General features: G+C 40.6%; 4 protein-coding genes across 7 annotated transcripts in view; 2 read left to right on the forward strand and 2 right to left on the reverse strand.

Annotated features, from left to right (window-relative positions):
* The first annotated feature begins 426 nt into the window (after nt 1-426).
* On the forward strand, nt 427-4,498 carry LOC306781636 (gamma-aminobutyric acid receptor-associated protein-like 1). Of its 3 annotated transcripts, XM_079274574.1 has the most exons (6): nt 427-481; nt 597-701; nt 2,457-2,546; nt 2,762-2,840; nt 3,376-3,494; nt 4,015-4,498. In XM_079274574.1, the coding sequence occupies exons 3-6, from the start codon at nt 2,457-2,459 to the stop codon at nt 4,078-4,080; spliced, it is 354 nt and encodes a 117-aa protein (XP_079130700.1). In that variant the 5' UTR covers nt 427-481; nt 597-701; the 3' UTR covers nt 4,081-4,498. The 3 variants fall into 3 exon arrangements, with proteins under 3 accessions (XP_079130700.1, XP_079130699.1, XP_079130701.1); XM_079274573.1 differs by lacking the exon at nt 597-701 and having other exon boundaries at nt 432-596; XM_079274575.1 differs by lacking the exon at nt 427-481 and having other exon boundaries at nt 583-701.
* Nucleotides 4,499-4,956: 458 nt separating this feature from the next.
* LOC306782435 (CD209 antigen-like protein C) lies at nt 4,957-10,430 on the forward strand. Of its 2 annotated transcripts, XM_079275785.1 has the most exons (7): nt 4,957-5,065; nt 5,296-5,394; nt 7,961-8,065; nt 8,314-8,433; nt 8,908-9,059; nt 9,165-9,262; nt 10,089-10,430. In XM_079275785.1, exons 1-7 carry the CDS (start codon nt 4,978-4,980, stop codon nt 10,210-10,212), a joined length of 786 nt encoding a protein of 261 aa, XP_079131911.1. In that variant the 5' UTR covers nt 4,957-4,977; the 3' UTR covers nt 10,213-10,430. The 2 variants fall into 2 exon arrangements, with proteins under 2 accessions (XP_079131911.1, XP_079131912.1); XM_079275786.1 differs by lacking the exons at nt 4,957-5,065; nt 5,296-5,394 and adding an exon at nt 7,724-7,884.
* A 694-nt stretch (nt 10,431-11,124) lies between these two features.
* trpv6 (transient receptor potential cation channel, subfamily V, member 6) lies at nt 11,125-16,956 on the reverse strand (the record flags this gene model as incomplete). The annotated part of the gene is made up of 16 exons (XM_079275000.1): nt 11,125-11,383; nt 12,121-12,227; nt 12,329-12,597; nt 12,713-12,779; nt 12,977-13,142; nt 13,227-13,303; nt 13,397-13,483; nt 14,036-14,171; nt 14,265-14,344; nt 14,423-14,569; nt 14,688-14,863; nt 15,011-15,109; nt 15,250-15,390; nt 16,389-16,511; nt 16,594-16,691; nt 16,826-16,956. 16 exons carry the CDS (start codon nt 16,954-16,956, stop codon nt 11,125-11,127), a joined length of 2,163 nt encoding a protein of 720 aa, XP_079131126.1.
* Nucleotides 16,957-19,870: 2,914 nt separating this feature from the next.
* ephb6 (eph receptor B6) overlaps nt 19,871-21,230 on the reverse strand; it is a gene marked incomplete at its 5' end in the record, with an annotated part of 31,764 nt that continues 30,404 nt past the window's right edge. The window contains one exon of the mRNA XM_079274540.1: nt 19,871-20,781. Coding sequence (XP_079130666.1) covers nt 20,676-20,781 — 106 coding nt within the window. The 3' untranslated portion in view covers nt 19,871-20,675. The remainder of the gene's footprint in view (nt 20,782-21,230) is intronic.

The raw sequence follows: 21,230 nt of genomic DNA on the forward strand, positions 1-21,230 counted from the left end.
TTTTGGTCATTTATAGATATAACTGTGACAAATTAAACATCAGCTCAGCAATGCTGCACGTACAAAGCGAGCCTGAGTTGCGCGTGTTTACTGACTGCAAGAGCTGTTTACAGAAGAAAGAGAACGTGCAGATAATGCACGTAGGCTGGCTGAGGCGTGACCGTAGGCGTGGTCCAGTTCCAGGACCTGCTATTGGTTATCTGTGCCACCATTCTGGGAAAACCGGGAGACAACCGAGACATGTGTCGACGGACTGCATGACTCATCCAATGAATTCACTGCAAACCACAGCCATTAAAACAATTCCTCCGCAAACTTGCCTTTGCTTAGCTCCAAATGGACACATTCCGCTGTCAATCTACGTGCTCGTCGCTGATTGGCCAGAGATGTAGTGGGCGGGCGTTGCAGTATTTGTTGTTTTCGTCCTGCAGAGTGAGTAGACCAGTCGACATCTTTGAAATCGACCGTATTCCTGTAGATTGTAAGGCTAATTTGGACCCAAGGCATTATTTTGAGAAACTTGACTCAAGGGACCAGTGGAGTGAATCTGGATTTTGTCGTGTTTTGAGTGAAACTTGTCTTTGTCTTTCTCAAAGGTATGTAAACAAGTGACGTCTTGTCGATCCTACAGCTGCTACTGCTAGCAATGCATTACCGTTGACAGCTTGCAACGTACAACAGAACAAGAGACTTCGGGCACAGTAAGCAAAAACACGCCAACCCTTTCCACACATGATGTGGACCTAGAGACGTTGGCAGTAAATACATTATTAGTTTCGTCGTTTTATTTAAACACGTTTTAAAATGAACGCAAGTTCACTCAGCTGATCTTGATGCTGTTGTGAAAGGTGACGTGGCCTCATGTCACGATGACCCAAAACAGAGTGAACCATAAACACGTGTCATGGAGACCACAACGATCTGGCCACTTAAATAAAAGAAGAAGAAGTGGGATGAGTTATGCTGTAATAGTGGCTGACCACGAGGGGATATCGTGTGCATGCAGGAGTGTTTTCATCGTTAGCTTCACGTCACCCACAGCTAACTAACTTCTGTTTTCAAAGGCTCCCATTTATGCTGTATGGTTACATTCTTAAATCACGCTATATACATTTTATATCAATATTTCTACACATACTGTATATTTTCTGGAAATCCAATTTAATGTACATTTATTGACTAATAATCAGATAAAACAGTTTTGTAGCAGTCTGTTTTGGGCCAATCCAGTAAAACATGCCAAAGGTAATGTCTTCAATTGTTCTTGATATTCTTCACTATTACAAAGAAAATGACAAGTAGCAGAAAATACTCTCATTTGAGAAGCTGTAATCAGATAATGTTTGGTTTTATCCACTATTTAGGCCGTACATTGACTGAACTGATTAATCTATTAAATATAACATTTGATCCGGTTTATTGTTATGCTGATCGACTGATCGATTAATTGACGCGTCGTTTGAAAAATCAAGGTATTTCATCACATTGATGCAAAACTCCTGTCGATCCGTAACTACCACAAAGCAGTCATGCACAATGGTGCTTTAAGTGATGTTGTGGAACATATTCCTATATACCCGCTTTGCGTGAGTCTTTTAATGCTGAAATAAATAATACCGAAAACCAGGTTGTCTTTTTAAGTATTTATTCTCTGCGCAGAGAAGGTTCAATCATCACAGCAGAATGCGTACAGTCTCAGTGAGGAAGAACCTCGAAGAAAGTGAACCCGCTTTCTTTATACAGAATCAGCAAAGGTGGAGGCCGATGGCCAAAGTTACAGACATTACGGTCTCAGACTGAGAGGAACAACAATGAAAAACAAACGGCCAGCAACCAAAACAAGCGTCCCGAAGGCCTTGGCGGTGGAACATCCTCATACAACACAGTTAGTTATCTTTGTGGACAGGCAAGGGAGAATTCAGAGACACAGTGAAGTTCAACAAAGTTCAGAGAAAAATGACTTCTGCATAAATACAATATACTGAGTAGAAATATATAACACGTAAAAAAATGTGACACATGTCTATTATATATACCAGCCACAGCTGATCTCTATAAACAGATATCTGTATGTAAAAGCAGATATACAATCTGTCTCATAACACCATTCTTGCATCTCATGTTGCTAATCCGACTGTAAACAATGGCCGGTGCTCGGAGGAGGAAGTCTTGGCCTGGATATCTGTTGTCCGGATATCCACTGGTTACACTGCAACCCACAGAGCCAGACCGATATCCCTAAGATGGCCTCCACAAAACACTTGTGACAGTGGCATACATGTCATCTCGCAATAAACAGAACTGTGCTCTTCAGGCGATCACGATCACTTGTTGACTAAATGCACTGGTTGGTGAAGTCAGTTGGTTCTCTCGCTCTCCTTTGTCTGCTTGGTAAATACTTCTTTTGTTCGGGGACTTCACGTTTTCTTGTGTTTGTTTCCTTGTATTGTTTTCAGATGGGCAGTCAGTACCAGCGCTCGGTGCCACTAGAGGTGAGGAGAGCAGAAGGAGAGAAAGTTCGGGCCAAGCATCCTGACAAGATACCGGTCAGTATGACATCGCTTCTGGTAACTGGTTGCATTTCAACTGAGTGACCTTCAGTCGAAAAAAGCCAGTTCTCCAAATAAAAGACTAGATATGAATTTGTATTATTTAAACTGAAATAGTCGTGTGAAGTAATCTGTTGTGGTTTAGATTTTGGCCCACGAACACATTCTTTTCTCTTGCTAGTGACGACTGAACGTTCTTTATTTTGAACCAGATCATTGTGGAGCGCTCCACGAGGTCACGAGCTCCTGAGCTGGACAAGAAGAAATACCTCGTGCCCTCAGATTTAACAGGTGCAACACATCAACCCATTCAAAAGCTTCTCACACCGAGCAACTAGGCACCTGTGACTTGGACGAGACCAATTCAAGTTTGAACGGCCAGCGAACTTTCTGCTGACCAGTCAGTCGCTGTCAGCGATGCGCCTGCCTCCCTCTTCTCTTGCTCTGATCGCCAACGATTCTTACAGCAGACATTTTGACACGTCATAGCAGGAGAAGCATGGGCGTATTTAATGATGGCTGATTCCACTTGGTGTCATGGTGGTATTGTGCGTGCTAGTTCACCGTCATTGTTCACTGGGACACTTGAGCCATAATTAGTGTTATTAATTCCACCTTATTTCAGTGAAAATTGTTGTTCATAGCTTTCTTTTTTGTCTTTCTGATCGAATCTGATTGTAGTTCTTAAAAGTACAGCTGTATTGTGTTCTGTCTCAAGACTGACCAGTGACCTGGTCGTATCCCACACTTGCTTGTTTTCTTTCAATGCATCTAAAATGACCCTGGCTGACAATCTCGCTCTCTTTCTTTCCTTCCTTATTTTCAGTGGGCCAGTTGTGCTTTCTGATCCGTCAGCGCGTGTCTTTGAGACCGGAGGAGGCACTCTTCTTCTTCGTCAACAACTCCCTTCCCCCATCCAGTTCCCCTCTCTCAGCTGTATACGAGGTAACCGCACCCGTCCAGACACATGTTTACTCGAAGATCCACCCACACCTCACCAGTACAAACATATTTAGCTATTTGAGTTTGCCTGCTCACGGCTGCAGGAATGCAAAGTTTCAGGTTACACACGAAGAAAATGTCATCTTTCCCCTCTTTACACACCAAAGACATCTTACGATGCCAGACAGATCTGCTTAGGCAGCGATGTTGCGTCGCTTTTCTTGATCTCACGCATAGTCTGCCAGTAACAACATGCACTTAAAAAAAAAAAGAGTCTAAAAATGAAACAAGACGTTTGTTCCTATTTTGATGTCATCTGATCAAGACTTTGGATAAAAGTTTTTTTTATTCCTGAGTAATCAAATGAAACTGACATAAATGCATTTTTCATGTAAAAATAGTAACTTTGTTTCGCCAATAGAGCAGTTTTATGGAGTCGGTGTGTTTGGGTCAGCCGATAAGCACACTCTCACGTACGCTTGTGCTGAATTATTCATTTGTCTCTTGCTTTGTTGTGTTCCAGGAGCACCATGACGAGGACCTGTTTCTCTACATGACCTACAGTAATGAGAGCGTGTACGGTGCCTGAGGGAGGACAAAAGACTGGAGAAAGACAGAGAGAATGAGAGGAGACAAAGTGAGACTGTCTGAGGAATAAAGAGTTAAGATTTGTAATGCATTACTCTGCTATTGTTCTCTATATTAGTTTTGATGAGCAACTACAGTACATGGTGGAAGAAAGGCTTCACACAAGGCAGAGGGGTCGCTGGGAGGGTTTACCTTCGTCAGTGTTTCGGAATGAGCGAAATGCATTTCAGTACATTTCAAGTTGTGTTAATTGCTTACTTGGTGAAAGAAGAAAGAGGAAGGATAAAAAAAGGATGAAGTTATTGAAATTATGTTGAGAGCTCTCAAAATCTTTCTCAGTCATCTGTATTTAATGCAAATAGTTTTCTTTTTTTTTGTAAATTAACTTTTGTGGGAAATAAAGATGAAAATGCAAAGTTTGTTTTTGTGTCTCCATCTGTCTCACTGGCGGTTTTAGACATCAATAGAAGTAGACAAATTTAAATTATAGATCATTTTCTTTCAAAGTTTATATTGCACTTTTAGAGTACAGTTGCGCCTTTTGAATCACATCACACAGTAAAATGCTTAAAAAGCACATTGAGATACACACCAACGCCTTCCCGCACAGCCACTTGAATACTTAACATGTGGTTTAGAGGAAGCAGAGAGACAGAGGAGAAATCTTCATGGGGAAGTGTTCTGTCTTTACCGATTACATGAGTCATACTCGCTGGACACTTATAGGTCTGGGAAAATTTGTGGGTTTTATTTCGTCAAACAAAAAAAATATTGACACATTTCCCCTGCATTGGCGTCTGCATGACAACAGGTTACATAACTAAATTGTCAGTTGAATAGCCGAGTCTGAAAGACTTTCCCGGCAAATCGAAAGTTAGCGAAATAGAAGAGAGGAGCCATGGAGATGCAGGACATCGCTAAAGAGAGGGAAAGAAGCAAAGAAGATGAAGGAGCAAGTGAACCGATGCTGGAGGTCAAAATTGAAGGTTTGAATTAAACTTATTTGTTATCTATAAATGTATCTGTATATCTACATATAAACTTAAAGTTATGCATGCACCTTATTAGTGTTGTTTCACAAAAATGTTTTATTTTACATATTTGGAAAAAGTAGAATGAAACGAGCATACACATTTTTTTTTTTTAACTTAAGAGCTAATTTCAGATGGTTTATTTCTGTTAAAATATGTCTGTCTGTGTTTTTGTCTCACTTTAGAGGAAGCAGAAACAGACCACTACGCTAAACTACAAAGTGAATCTGAGGACATCTATTCGGAAGCTGTACCTGGAGGCACTCCAGTTAAAACAAGATCAGGTAAACTTTATTAATAATGTAAAAAATAAAAATAAAATCAGGTCCTTTATTTAATGTACAGCTGAAACGCCCCAAAACAGCATCTTTCAGCATGCATTTAAGCAGGCCTGCCTGTCTTTATGAAAAAATAAAAGGTCTTTATGGGTCTTCCATAACACATTGTTTTAACACAGCTTCATCAAATAATTCACTCATATTTAAATTTAAATTTAAAGTAAAAAAACAACATTTCAGGCTGTTTTATAAACTTCCCTAAATTGCAGAGTATTCCGGTAAGTGTCTTCGTCATCCGTGTTACTGTACTGTACTGTCTATAATCAACCATAAAGATTACAGTGAGAATGTCTGCTATGGTTTGATTGTTATGGCTTTAGAGATACCGGCTGTAGAGCTCCGACATTGTTTAATTCAACAGCTTTTCAATTCCTGTTAGGAAGCCAATCAACTTAAAAAGCCGTAACAATATGTAAAGAAGAAAAATGTGTATTTTTACTACATCTTTCATGAATACCATCCCCAAAAGGCTTAGTTTGAATTATTTCAGAAAAACTATAAAATCCTCACAACTTTATTTTTTCACAATTTTATAAAAAAGATATTTGTTAGTACTGTATATTTGCAGCACAGCATAACAACAAAGCTAACATTTAGCTGAAGTTGCTGCAATTAATGATTCTTTTTTATTCTCAATTAATCTGCTGATTATTTTTTTTCAATTAATTAATTGCGAGGTCTATATGAAGTCCACAAATGGTAAAAAAAAAATGCACACCACAATTTTCCAGAGCCCAAGTTGACATTATTAAAATTGTTTGTTTTGTCCAAACAGCCCACAAGCCAAAGATGTTCAGTTTACCATCACAGAAGAGCATTTCTGCTCAAAGGTTACTCAAATTATTAATTATTAAATTGGTTGGCTGATCTGTTTATTCATTTCAAGTGTCAGTATTTGCCTAAGATTTATTCTTCATTCTTGTAAGTGTTCTACTTACAAAACTGATGGTTAATGTTTGTTCAAAGATTGTAATGTGGACATTCACATTAATACACAGACTAATACAATTAGTTTTGTATGCATTAAAAGTTGTTTACATCCTTAATTTTGGTGAGCATGCGAAAAAAAATATCTTTCAACAAAATAGTTATTCATCTCGAGAGCAAGCTCTTAATTATATATGTGAGTATATCTGTAATATAACAACACATGTTATGATGCAACACCAATTTAAAAAAAAGAAAGCGACGACAGCGAAATAGCGCAACAGTGTGTACCGTTGAACAACACGCCTCTAATTCTGATAGTTATTAACATGCTTAATAAGTAATTGAAGCGCACTCAAGCTACTGCACCATAATTTACTCTCTTTTCTTTGACTCGTTTGAATTACATTTTCGCCCTTTTGTGTACAAGGAAAATATAATATTTTGTTGGTATTTTTGAGGTTCAAGAGGCAGCAAGAATCTCTGAAGTGTGTTGAGGGCTGGTAAGTTTCTGTATCAATGGTGACTGTGTGTTCTCTCTGTGAACTGTGTCCGACATACACTCGTCTGAAATGACCTCAGAAAACACATCCTATCTGTTGTTTTGGAGAACAGTGTCTTTAGGTACTATCTGTCTGTGACTCTCTCACACACTCGTCTTCTTCAACGGCTAAAAGCAGAATTTCTAAAACCAGGGTCCTCTTTGTCGGAACTCTAGACACAAAGACCAAAACATTAAATATCCTACATCTTTTACAAAAGCAAACACTTCATTAAAAGCCAAATGAACTCTTCTAAAAATGTTATTTTTGTATCACAACTTAACACACAAACACCAACTAAATAGCTCTTTCCACATGTCAACAGCCCATTGATGTGCTAAGTTTAAAACAACTTTGGTATTTCTATAATTACATTGCTGTGAATACTATGAGCAACAGGGAAACATTATTCTCTATAGGTTTTGAATGATGTGTCTAATGCAGATTACCGTGTGTGGTGATTTGCAAAAAGTGTTTTTTAGAATTTCCAAAGACAATGTGCTTCTGGTTCATTTAAATGGTCAATAGATACACGAGTTAGTGGTTTCACTAACTGTGCCACAAGTACCGTTTGTTGTGTCTTGGCAATTGTAAAAAAAAACTGTCAAGGGAGAGACAAAGAGAGATACAGTAAAAGTTTTGGAAATTGAGGGACAAGCCGTGCTCTGTGCCCCGTGAATAACTTGGGAATCAGTGAATGTCATGCAGTGAATGTCATGCTATGGCAACGAGACAAGGGAGGAGGAGGGGGGGGGGGGGCTGTGTCTTAAAACTGCACTCAGATGTGAGTCAGCAGGAATCGGCAACCGGAGCAGGACGGAGTAAACAAGCCTCATCTCAAATACCGGGACACTTTTCTCCATGTACATCAAATTTTGTCGCAGTTATGGCGAGGATAAAAAAGATGAAGTCAGTGAGAACTTGTCTCCTGAGTCCAAGTTATCTGTTGAACTGGACGGGGGGAAAGGTAGGCCAGAGCCTTGATGGCGGTTTATGTTTGTGCTTATTTTCAAATATCTCTGAAATGATCTTTTCCCCTTTAGGCAAACAGACTGAGGGAAACACACGTGTGTACCGTGCTGCGTGTTTATTCCTCACCATCATCTGCCTGGTCCTGCTGCTGGTCATCATTATCCTCAGCATGAAACGTGAGTATCTGCAGCCATGGATCATGTCGGCACTGTAAAAACAACACTAGAGCAGATTATTCGTGGACTGTAGGTTTCACCGGCAGTGCAGAAATAATATTTAAAAATGCCAGGATCACTTTTGTTCTATTTTTGCTCATAACAGAGAACAATTCGAGATATAAAGTGTGTCTGATTGCACTGCTGCTGCTGCCTGTGGGCATCATTGTTTTCCCTCACAACTCCTCCCACCGTGCTCTGCTTTCCAGTCCAAAGTGGCTCCACAGTGTGCCCAGAGAGAGCGGAAACTACAGCAGTGGGCAGGGGAGGTGCTCGAAGCTGCAGTTATGAGGAGTGCCTGGATCTGTTCCCCAACACTCATGCCCAACGTGAGTGCGATGTCCTTCGTAGAAAACCTTGCACAAGCCAAAAAAACATCTAAATCGAAAGAAAAACAAATGATTCTTTCTCAATCACCATGTGTCTGGTGACTGTTCTGCTTTCATAGTCGCCCAAATTGTTTTTTAAGGCGTCAGAGGAAGTTCATGTGCTTGTTTTTAGAGAAATGAGAAGTTTCATTTAATTCAAAAGGTTGACTTCAATCAGCTTTATTGTTTCCTCTGACAAAAAATCATTTGAGAATGCTATGTGATTACACAAAAAGGCATACGCACATTCAAAGGTACATGCATGTATGTACAAAATATGGGCAGACATGAAAAGAACAAACCCAAAAGGAATAACAAAGCTAATTGGAGAAGGAGGAAAGCTCTGCTTCATTATCTGTGCAATGTAGTCCACATTAGTGAACTTTTGTTTTCCTTGCTGGAGAATTGTCTGCACTGATCCGTCTCTCCTGCCAGATCTGGGCTGTCGGCAGTGCGCTGACGGGTGGCTGACTTTTGGCCGGTCGTGCTTTTACCTGTCCACCTTCAGGCTGAGCTGGGATGAGAGCCAGAGGAACTGCACCGGCAGAGGAGGAACTCTGGCTGTTGTTACCAGCCAGAAAGTTCAGGTGGAGCTCATATCACCTCCTTCTCTGACCATGAAGTGCAACCAAGCAGTTCTTTAAAAATGGTGATCATTTTGGAAAATGTCTAAATGGTGCTCTCTCTTCTAGAATTTTCTGACTGAGAAAAGTAAAATAATATTCTGGATCGGGCTGAGACAAAAAGGAGCCACATGGACCTGGGTCGACAACACTGTGCTGCAAGAGAGGTGATGAATGATTGATCGATCGACTAATCATCTGAGCTGTAGCACATTTCATCTTTTTCTTAACTATGTCAGACATTTGGGTTGTAAGGAGTACAATGAGTTAGAAAAGGGGATACATTTATTTGTGTAATTGCGCTTTATGTATTTGAAAAATATACTCAGTGGCCAATTAATTAGGTACACCTGTATAATCACAATACACCAGCTCTGCTGTAAATTCTACTTCTACAAAGATTATGATGTTCCTTTTTTTGATTATAATAATGTTTATTACAGTATTGGGTTCATAGTTTAAGGTGGTGCAATAAGCCACGCTATATTATAATACTATAGGGTGCCGGACATTAGAAACACATCTGACCATCATATAATCTCAGTGCCAAATACAATTCAAGTTACACATTTCCGACGATGTCACCAAAAAAAACCGAAACATCATGAGCTTCATGAAGATGTAATAGCAGGACTCTTGTTGCAAATTTAAAGTAATTAAAGCAAAAATGCTTACAGAGAGTCCAAAAATCAGGCAGATTAGATGTAAACATGTAGCAATGAAGACAAACTGACAAAGAACAAAACAACTGGGCTGTTAGTGATTGACTGATTGGGGAAGTGAGAACAGGTGAGTGCAGGGCTAATGAGGGACAGGTGAAACGGATCAGAACTGGGGGAAAAACACACAAAGGCAGGAAGTGAAGGGATCTGCAATGAGAGGTTAACAAAATAAAAGCATGAATGACATGAAAGAAAGAAAACAGAGCCTGAGAGCAGAGTGGGACTCCGCGATTACTGTGTGATCGTCAATATTCTTTTCTTTTGTTTGCAGTTACTGGGCAGAAGTTCCATCAGAGGGGGATTGTGGCATCCTCAGCAAGAAAAGATCACCTGCGAACTGGATCAAAGCGCCATGCAATTCCGTCTCCTACTTCATCTGTCAGCTGCAGTTTTGACAGCATTTTTTTAAACAGAGTCATGAGCAAACCAATCCTCTGTCAACAAGCATCAACTCTCCTCCATAACATTTCAAATCATATCTCTTTCCACTTTAATCAGGTATATCCAGCAAAGAAAGATGATGACGCTTTTTAGATGATAGTTTTATATTTAACGCTTGAAGAGCTTTTATATCTGATTGTATTATAATATATATATATATATATATATATATATATATGTATATATATATGTATATATGTATATATGTATATATGTATATATGTATATATATATATATGTATATATATGTATATATGTATATATATATATATGTATATATATGTATATATGTATATATATATGTGTATGTATGTATGTATGTATGTATGTATGTATGTATGTATGTATGTATGTATGTATGTATGTATGTATGTATGTATGTATGTATGTATGTATGTATATATATATATGTGTCTTTGGTTTAGAATTGTGTTGCCTAATTTGTATTCTAACATGTCAGTTATGCTTATAAGCACGAATCACTCAGGCTATTTCTTATCTACTGTATGATTCTATTAACTGCTGTCTGACTTTTCCACAAATGAGGGCCAGTAAGTTTGTTTTAACAAAGTTTTATTCTCATATAAAAACGTTCATGCAGCTACACAATAAGTTGAATGTCTATGTTTCACTTTATTTTAGCTGAGCATATATTACTGCTACACATGTTTTATGTTGCTATAAAAATAACACACTCTTCTTTCGCATAATACTGCAGGAACAATTGCACAGTTGAATATATAGGCAGATTGAGTCAGTTGAGTCTTCGACTTGCACGTTTGTTCATCGACGCCTTACGTGCACTTCATATGTTCAGGAGCGTGAGATGAAGGCCTCTGGGACTGCTCTTCAGGCAGAATCGCTTCCTAAACATATTTAATGTCCTGGTCCTCCTCCGGCTCTTCCTGCTCCATCTCCAGTCCGAAAGCGCTGTGGCGAATCATGTGCCACCCTCCCAGAGACCTCCTGTTGTTTTTAGGTCTGAGCCTGGGGCTTCCTGAGATGGACCCCTTTGTTGTGTCCGTCTTCTCCATCTTCTCCAATCCCTCCTTTTCCTCGTCTTTGGAGAAAGCCTTGACGTAACGCCGCATCTTTTGCAACATTGTGTCATTTCTGTCCTCAACCCTACAAAGAATGAAAACATCGTTACAGTTGCTTGAAGAGAAATGCTCTCACTACTTAAACGATCATAACGATGATTTAAAGGGAGCTTGTGTTATTTCGTTTTACACTCAGGAAGTTGGAGACAAGTCAAACAGTAGAAGCAAAGATATCCTGCCTCAAGAGACACCTACATGTTCCATAATGCAGCCCATTAGCGTCTTCTGTTGGACTTTGCTTCGTAAAAACTCACATCTTTCAAATTCCATGCAGACCTTGTGTTATATTTTTTAATAACATCAGAAAGCAGAGATAAACTCTGATGACGTTATCAGATTTATTTTCTCAGACTTGAAAAAACTCCACAGAAGACAAAACTGTGTTCACGGGCTGATTCATACTATGAGTAGTAAACTAACATGTAAAATCGGTGGAGTGCCCCTTTAACATGCCTTTTGCTAAACCACATAATGCAGCATGTGTAAAGCTGTAGTGGTCCTTATGTATAGGTGGAGGAGGCGGGATAATAATGGATCTGTGAGAGTGAGAGTTGTGTTTCTTACTCACAGCACAACAGGATGTGGCTGCATTACACATTACTACTTAGACTGTGGTCAGTGGACAATCTTCTCTCTGTATGATTATTTTGAGCAAAAATAGCAAGCCTCAAAAAAGTCCGAGGTCATAATGTTTATTCACGGAAAATTTACATTCATTATTTCCATTTTTGATATTTCAGATAAGGGTGTTTTTGGTCTCACCTGAGATACCAGCGCTCCCTCAGACCATAGTTGAGCCCACACACCCCGAGCCGAGGCCACAAGCAGCGGGGCAGCTTTCTCTCCAGCATCAAAGTAGTGGCTACCACCTGTACAACATCATTACAGCTTTTAACCACGGCACACTAACGCATGATTGGTACGTTTCTATGCATTTATGTTCGTGTCCATATCTGTGTGCGTGTATTACCTGAGTCCTCCAGAGCTCGTCTCTCTCCTGGGCGACCCTCCAGTGTGTGTCACTCATCATAGCTATCAGAAGATTGAGCAGGAGGATGTAGGAGACCACAGAGAAGGTGCAGTGCAGCACATGGACGATCGGGGGAGTAGCGATGGTGTGGTCCACAGGCAGATCTATGAGGCCCACGCTGAGCTCAAACTGGGAGAAGAGGGTGATGGGGAAGGAGCGATATGAAGGAATGGAGTCGGGCTCCTGGGTCATATACACCATCCATAGGGCTGAGAAAAAGTGTGTGAGGGAGTAGAAATGTTATCTCATTTCAAGAACTTCTTATATTTTAAGCTTTGTAAGGGTTAAATATTTGTTTGTACATGTCACCCAAAATATACTCACAGGTGGAAAAACCAATGAGCACAATGAAACTCAGCCACATAAACTTTGTCAGGTCTCCAAATATAATCTAGGGGGAAATGAGACACATGGTAGGTCAGTCTGGAAACAGGTGAACCTCAAAAACCAAAACAACAACTGAATACATCTGCTTCAAAAACATTTTGGTACAGGTGTGTGTGCCTGTGTGTGTGTGTGTGCAACAAACAGCTATTTCTCCATGACTCACAAGCTCTTACAGCATGCACCACTGTGTCTGAGTCCTACCTTTTGTATCATGATGACATAAGGGCCGAGCATTTCAAAACCTCGGGCGAAGAACATTACGTTGCTCCAGCCGAGAACTAAACACACGGCCATCACCACAGCCTCCCCCTGCACCTCGCAGGCTCTGAACACACACAGCAGCACCACCAGGCACGCGTAGCTGATACTGGTCAAAACAACAACAGACAGGTTAGAGGGTCTTTCAGAACAGTGCGCTTTATTATGCTGCGAAGACGTGTTTTCTACTCACAGGATAACATGGAAGGGGCCTCCCAGTGCTGTTTGGCCAAAATAACGCTTTGCCCCGACTCTCAGTATATCAGGGATCTGTTGGAACAGGGAGTACAGGAGGATGTGGCAGTGCAATATATACATATTTATAGAGTATGTAAGAAGATGAAGCATGTTCCATAAATTCACCTCCAGCAACAGAATGACTAAAGCTCCCAGGATGCTGAGGATCTCACCCGCTAGCCGCAGGTTGTCCTCATGTGTCACATAACTCTCCTGAGGGAGGAAACAGAGATGTATTCATATTTTATGATAACATATAAGGTCCAAGTATGAGCTAAAATAAATTATTTTTGTTTATCAGTTTTTGTGCCATTAGATTTTAGATTTACTTCACCTTCATCATTAGGACTGGATATTTATGCACAAACAGGGGTTTATGCATTTAGTTTAAGGTGAAATACCTCTTGGGGTCCAGTGATGGGCAAAGTATTGAGATCTTTTACTTAAAGGTCTAGTAGTGTGTAGGAGAACTACGGCGGCCGATGCGGAAACACAAAAATGTGAATGGCCCTTTGTAGAGCCAGTGTTTGGTTTGGCCGCTCTGAGCTACTGTAGCTCTTCGTATGTAGAAAAAACAGCTCATTCAAAAGTAACACAAACACACAGATTCTTATTGTCGGATGATTATACACGAAAGAAAACATACTTAATAATATTACATTCAATTTCTGCCCTAAATGCTACTCTCTGTAGCTTTAGTTAAAGTGGTGACACCACAGTATGAAAATACTCCAAGTACAAAATATCACATAGATATCCACACACCTTTAGGGTTTTCTGGACACGGATGGTTTTGTCCATCTCTGACTGTGTGTAGTTCTCCGGAGCGTCCTTCAGAGGGCGATATGCACAACACAGTGTGAAGGTCCCGATGTACAGCAGATACAGTAACAGCAGCAGCCTAACGCAACACAAGGAGAGAAAAACAACACGTGTGAAAGCAGACTGGCAATGTGTACTGTTCAGATATTTGACTCCGGATACCAAACTGTACCTGAAGTAATGTTTTCCATACAGGTTCCACTTAATACTAACCAGCTGCCTCACAGGGGTCACTTCCAGTATCCTTCTAGCCTGGAGAACAAAGCTCGATTACATTTCTTCACACCACATCAACGATGTTATCTCTCACCAAACTACTTTGTATTGTACCTCTTTCTGGTGACTGCCCACGATGAGCTCCAGCACTGACATGTTGTCAGCCCATGAATCGATCTCCGTCAGGTCGTACAGGTTAGACGTCAGAGGGCCCAGACTCCACTGGACCACACGCCTTTTATTAACCAGGTGCTGAAAGGCCTGAGAAAGGCAGACGGAAGCTCAGCAGTGAGGACAGGATTAGTGAAATAATCTGCTCCACCTTTCATGTTGGGTTTTTACCCTGTGACCCCCCCCCCTCAGGCTTCATATCACTCACAACAACGTTTCCCTCTTTGGCAGCCAGTTTAAAGGGTGTAAGGCCTCGGTAGTTGGGCACCATGTCGAGTGGCACTGACTGGTCCAGCTCCACATCGCGTGCCATAATCAGGTCAATAGCCTGGCACGCAATCGTCTTATTGGGCTGCAGAACCAGAATGTGAAGCACGGTGTTACCTAGACAGACAACAAAAGAATGCAGAAAGAGTGTAGACAAGGGACAAGAAGAGACAACAGAAGGCTATTAATGATCAAAATATCAGACGGTTGTAAAATAATTCTGGACTCTTCTCCAGCTCCCCTACAAGAGGAGGTATTTCATACCCCGGTAATCCTGGACCCTGGTGCTGGCCCCGCCATCGATTACCATGGAGATAATGTCCTCGTTCCCGGCACACGCAGCAAAAGACAGGATGTGCTCACCTGTTGACCAAATGCACATTTTGAAAAACGCCATCTTTTTTTTCTGTCACTAAGCATGAACGTTCTTATGAGCATTTCGGGGTTCCTTGTAGCTACATCCACCACCATCACCCCTTTTTACTGTAAGCATGCTGACGTACCATAGTATATGAGTCCTCCTATCCTCTTCCTGAAGTAGAGACCGGTGACTCGAGGTGTAGCCACGTCACCCCCACGACTGATCAGATGATGAACCATATTGATGTTCTGATTCACAACAGCGATGTGGAGAGGAGTAACACCTGAGACAGAGGGAGAGCGTTGTACTTCAGTCTGCTGTACATAAACTGTGCTCACATGAACTTGTGTGTCTTGCTTAGCTGTTACAAGTGGTGGAAGAAGCATTTAGTAATTTACTTAAACTATACTACACTACAGTAACTAAAGCTGTCAGATAAACACAAGAAATACAGTATTTTATTTTGAAATGTAATGTAATATAAGTATAAAGTAGCATAAAACAGCATTAAAGTTCTGAACATTGTGCTTGAGTACAGTACTACAGCAAGTACTTAGTTACTTTTCATCACTGACTGTAACCCATCCTAACAACATGTCTGCATCAAATTGAATCGTGTTTCACTCTCTTAAAGTGAGTGTTAAGAGTTCACAACTGTAAATTGTTATTATATTGTTTATTGGTGAGATGCTTTTGTAAATAATTCACATTTTAGGTCTTACAACTTTGACTCATATGAAGTGGGAAAGTGATTTGACTGGAGTAAAAGTTAACTAACAGCTAATCTGTGTTAAGGTTTGTTTGTTATTTGTTTGTTGTGATGCTGTTAATCGCATGTATTTGCTGCTATTTACACCAAAAACCTCACAAGTTTTGCCACTTAGTTGAATTAATGTCCTGTAGTAAGTTATCATATTTGCCACCTTCAGAATAGTAATAAATGCCTCCTGAGAGATCGATTTGCTTTTAGGCAAACCTAAACTTTACATATAAACAGTCCATTGTCAATTTTAACTGCACTTTTTTACGTCAAATGTTTCTTAATGTTATTCTGAAAATGATGTCGTACAAAACACATGGAACTGACTGGATTAAACGTCCCTCAACCTTCTTATTTTTGTTCATTTCTAATATCTCATCTGAGTCTGTCTATGAAATCCTTTTCTTATTTTCTCAGTAGCCGACCATAACGCTGATCAGTTCACTCGTGTACACGTTCAACGAAATAGCATGCTGTGTGTTTGTGCTTGTTTCTGGCTCAGTGAGTTTATGTGTGTGAACCTTGGAAGAGCTCGGAAGTCATGGGCTCGTTGATGAGTTCAGGAGCTCCGTCCATCAGAGCCACAGCGCCGTCCAGGTTATCAGTCATCACGGCAACATGAAGCGCTGTCTCGCCAAGAGCTCCTGCGTGACAGGATTACAGTTTCACACACTACAACCGACACAGCACTACTCTGAAATAACAGCAGTCACAGCTTAGTCTTACCTCTCTCAAAGATATTAGTGGAAGCACAACTCAGCAGTTTCTTGATGCAACCAACACTGTTCTTTTTAGCCGCATAGAAGAGAGGAATATCATTTATGCTGCAAAAAGACAGAAGAAAACATGTACAGTAATTAAACAACTTAGGCCGTACACCTTCATGTGGTCAATTTTGACATCATCTAATTTATTGTTGGAAACTGTTGGAAAATGGTATCTGTTATAAGTTTTGTACTTTTTGGTGTGGAGCAGAAACGTCTCATCCAACATCTCGTTCCATCCTTTCTTGTTTTGTAGGCGAAACCTCAGCTGGCTCCACCAATGGTTGAGCTCGCTCGGAGCAGATCTGGCCGGAGACGGAGACATTGACACCTGTTGTTCAACTGGAAGAGATAAATGAAACGTGAGGCGGGGACACAGAAAAAGTGAGAGAAGCAGTGAATTCAAAAAAAAAACACACCAATGAAATAAAGTGCAGAATCAGACAGACGTCATTGTATTCCAATAAAAGAAAGTCTTTCAATCTCACCCTTAAACAATGAAAGTGTCACTCCTCAGCTTCTGGTGATCCTCAATCATAACACTCTGTCAAAGTTAGAAACAACACCTGTGAAATGTCCCTGAAGACAAGTGAAATCCCTGTGGCATCAGCGTTATATATGACCCCAGCCATGAGGGAGGAGACACGTGGAGGGCTCGAGAATGAATGGGTGGAGAGGGAGGATGAGTGAACAGCGGACAGGTGAGACAGAGAGAGTGATGCGGTAATGAGCAGGTAGACTTTCACCGCACGTCAGGAATCCCACAGGGAAAGTTGTGCTTTAAGATTCCTTTATCATGCTGATCTGAAATCATTGGCTGTATTCTGTCACCTTAAAAGTGAAGTGACAATGGTCCAGTCCCTAATCTCTCAGTATATCTCTCGGTTACCACCAGGCCTGTCTGCATTCCACCAACTACCCACCAAAGCCTGCATGGCCACGATGAAAAATCTGCAACATCATGACAGTCAACACGTTGCGGTCATTGTGTCGAGTGAACCGTTAAAGCAAACCTGGGTGGAAATTGCAAGCTTGTATGTCTGCATGCGGGTTTGTAAGTTAAACCTGATATTAAAGCATGATTGTCCAAGTTGCATTATTTGTGATGTTCTATGAGTGGCCAGAATTCTCCTGAGGAAACTGGGATTGTTTGGTGGAGTAAATCTGAACATGATGTGTTATTTTCCAACATGTTGCAACTTGAACAAACAAACTAGTTTCATTCATTCATTCATGTTGAGTGCTATTGATGTGTCAACGGGAATGATCACAAACACGGTAATTGCCACATTACAAAGACCATAATGATCATTTGGAGGTTGAAAACATCATGCCACTTTTCCTCTGAAGGCGGAAAACAAAGCTCGCATTGCACTGAATCTTGTTTGGTGAAGTTATCGTTCTTTATTCCAGTGAGAGTTGATTTGGCAAAAAAGGCGAATCACAGATTCAATTTACATGTGACTTATCTGTAAACTGCTGAATCAGTGGACTTTTACAATGTCTCTGGTTATCCGGGATGTAGTGTTGCCGCTGTTTTGCTGCACCATTTATAGGTCATGACTAACGGGCTGGTCAGCCGCAGGTTAAACAGGGTTTAGGAAGACTCTAGGCCCTGATAATGGTTGCCGACGTGGCCGTCATTTAGTATTGTGGAGATAATAGCTGTTTACCAGACGGAGAGCACCATCTTTAAGCAGTGTCATAAAGACCGGTGGTTTCCAGTCTGTTAATGTCTTTATAAAGAAACAATAACACCATAAAAACATGATTTTGTGGTTTTGTGTGTCTCCTGTTTCTGGACATACGTACCAGCAGTTCTTTCACAACACTTTGTTAATATGAGTCGGGACACCACTGCAAACAATTATTACAGACATCTACATTCACGACAGTCGACAGATGCTCCTATTCAGAGTGACTTCACACAATAGAGCTCAATAATCATGACGAAAACAAAGGCATCACACACCGTGGCTTCAACGCAGAGTCGTCATTGAACACATGATTAATTCTCATGTTCTCTATAATTTGGCGTTGGATATTCTCAGTGAAGTATTCAGATTCTTTACTTAGGTCCGGAATTGAGTCAAAAAAGTATAATAAAAATCTGCTAGTGTAATAGGTGTAGAAACGATCAGCAGTCTGACATTGAGAGAATACGAGGACCAGTTACTGCTCTGCAGGTGGATAAAGTAAAACACAAAACAGTGCCAGTCGCATCAGGCTGGCAGAATAATGTGTAAGCGGTCTTGCTATCAGTCCAGATCTGCTGTGATATCAGCGACAGCGGGACATGTGGGAAACCAGTGTCTGTTCTTGGACCGCTGCTGATCTCAGCAGATCTCAAACGCAGATTTCACTCAAAGCTGCTGATCTGTGGAACCTGAAACAAGCAGAGTTCACGCGGTGAAGGTGACATAAGTACATCAAGGTGAGTATATCGCTACATATTTTGAAGCTGCAATACAGCTTATTTGAATGATTTTCTCTTCACAAGTCACATTTTCATATAATTTGTTCCCAAATACTGATTAGAATATTCCTTTTTTTCAACTACTTGAGTGGCAGGTGAAACATTAGGTTTGATGAGAGTAGATTGCACACAAAAGAAGAGGCAAATAGCAATATATTAAATAAAATCATATCATTTATTTTACAAATTTGCACAATTTTCTGGAATACTGGTGAACACTCATACAAGTAAACCAGATAATAATGTGTGTAGCCTGACACACTTCACACACACATCCTCACTCACACACACGCACAATCACAATCTCACACACACATACACACACACACAGCGTGACGTACAGCATACGCAATGCACACACACACAGCCTCATTTACAGCACAGACACACAGGTGCACGCTCACAAAGCATTTCGCCTCCTTCCTTCAAGTGTAAATCAGATCAGATTTTGTCCGTCTTCCCCATTTCACACATTCACAACGCTTCAATGACTTCAGTGTCTTTAATCTATCAATCCAACAAAAAAAAAAAAAAAAATAGGCGAAGTGTGAAATGTACACATAAAGGTGGGCGCTGTTCGGTTCTGTCTTCGTCGCAGATCAACGTTTGTCTTTGCAGCTGAGGTGAAGTTTGTCGTATTACAGTACATGAGCTCTGTTGTCGTTGAGAGACGAGTGAGAGTAAGAATTGTACAAACTGGGCTGCTCTCCAACCCTGGATATGTCTTTTAAAGAGGGAAAACAAGACTTGCAGTGTTTAAAAGCATTTCTTTTTTTTACGACTCTATGGCAGTGATTCACATCTAACCTCAAAGTTTGCAGTACTGAGTTTGGAGTGGTGGTTTATAGCATTTTGCTGGAACAATCGAACAACATCTACATTTTTCTGAGAACAAATGGTAATACCTTATAAGGCAAACCATAGGCTGCTGGGTAGAACAATGTTTTCTGTTTTGCTAACAGTTTTTAGCATTTGGCGTTTTAGAGAGGAAATGATACAACTTTACAAACATCTGAAAAATATTAGAAAAAGGCGTTGATTGTCTTCACGCAATTCTTTGTGTGGAGGGATCTCCATAAGTATGCTAACAAAAAGCATTTTTATAGTTGTTTTTTTTTACTCAATAAGGGTGGGGATATTGAATAGTTTCATGGGGGACAGTAGTGGAAGAGAACGTGAGAGGTAGGATTGCAGATGGGTGAGGGATCTAGGAAGCAGACAACAATAAAGTGAAATCTAGTGGAAAAAATCGAGGAGTCTTTAAAGTCCTCCTTCTCCTCAGCAACTCCCTAACCTCACTTTGACCCGGACGGCAGCTCCCAAAGTGCATCTCAGTTCTGTTATTTGTCGTGAGTGACTGGCAGGAAGTCCGATCCTCTTTTTCACCCCCATCTGGTTGTAGTGTCGGTTGTACAGAAGAATATACAGAGTGGCACTCGATGCTTGTCCTCAAACAAAAGATGATTCTCTTTTTGTGCTCCATCAAAAATGAGTGAAACCAGACTAAACAAGCAGAGGAATGTGAAAACCACAGAAATCCGTGGCACAGGTTGTACTGAAGGTGGATTTCACACCTCCACCTGCCCCTGCGTCAGATAGGCTCTGAGCTGCTGGGCAGCACTGACGATCTTCCTCTGGTGTCCCAGTAGGTTCACCCCGAGATTCTGGACATCACTGAAAAAGAGAGCAGAGGGGGGGGGGGGGGGGGGGGGGTTTAGTTCAACACTTCAGCTTGTTGTTGGCCAACCTGCTATTCTGGTGGATTTGCATGTGTTGGTACATAATAGCCTGCAGCAGCTGATTTGACCGAAAGCTTCTCCTTAATATTTTGGCCGATCTTTTTTGTTTCGTATCTCTTTTAAAATGAAATGTATCAAACTGTTCAACTTGTATTAGTTTCACACATACAGTGAACGAAAATAAAGACACAACACTTATCTTTCTTCCCATTTTTCAGTAGATTAAATTTAAGATCTAAGACTTTTCCTATGCACACAAAATACTTATTTCTCTCAAAATTTGGTCACAAATTTGTTAAAATTGTTTAAAAAAAAGAACACCGAAAGACGTGTCTGACAGCTTCAGAGTATTTGGACCTTGTGGTGGGAATTTTCCTGTTCAGT

This window comes from Melanostigma gelatinosum (genome assembly GCF_949748355.1).
Source record: "Melanostigma gelatinosum genome assembly, chromosome: 9".
Classification (NCBI taxonomy): domain Eukaryota; kingdom Metazoa; phylum Chordata; class Actinopteri; order Perciformes; family Zoarcidae; genus Melanostigma; species Melanostigma gelatinosum.

Excerpts from the sequence above, each read along its gene's own strand:
- LOC306781636 (XM_079274574.1), top strand. The coding sequence starts at position 2,457 with ATGGGCAGTCAGTACCAGCGCTCGGTGCCACTAGAGGTGAGGAGAGCA. Across the intron at positions 2,841-3,375 it reads CGTGCCCTCAGATTTAACAG|TGGGCCAGTTGTGCTTTCTG; the intron begins GTGCAACACATC and ends CCTTATTTTCAG. Across the intron at positions 3,495-4,014 it reads CTCTCTCAGCTGTATACGAG|GAGCACCATGACGAGGACCT; the intron begins GTAACCGCACCC and ends GTTGTGTTCCAG.
- LOC306782435 (XM_079275785.1), top strand. The coding sequence starts at position 4,978 with ATGGAGATGCAGGACATCGCTAAAGAGAGGGAAAGAAGCAAAGAAGAT. Across the intron at positions 5,066-5,295 it reads GCTGGAGGTCAAAATTGAAG|AGGAAGCAGAAACAGACCAC; the intron begins GTTTGAATTAAA and ends GTCTCACTTTAG. Across the intron at positions 9,263-10,088 it reads AACACTGTGCTGCAAGAGAG|TTACTGGGCAGAAGTTCCAT; the intron begins GTGATGAATGAT and ends TTTTGTTTGCAG.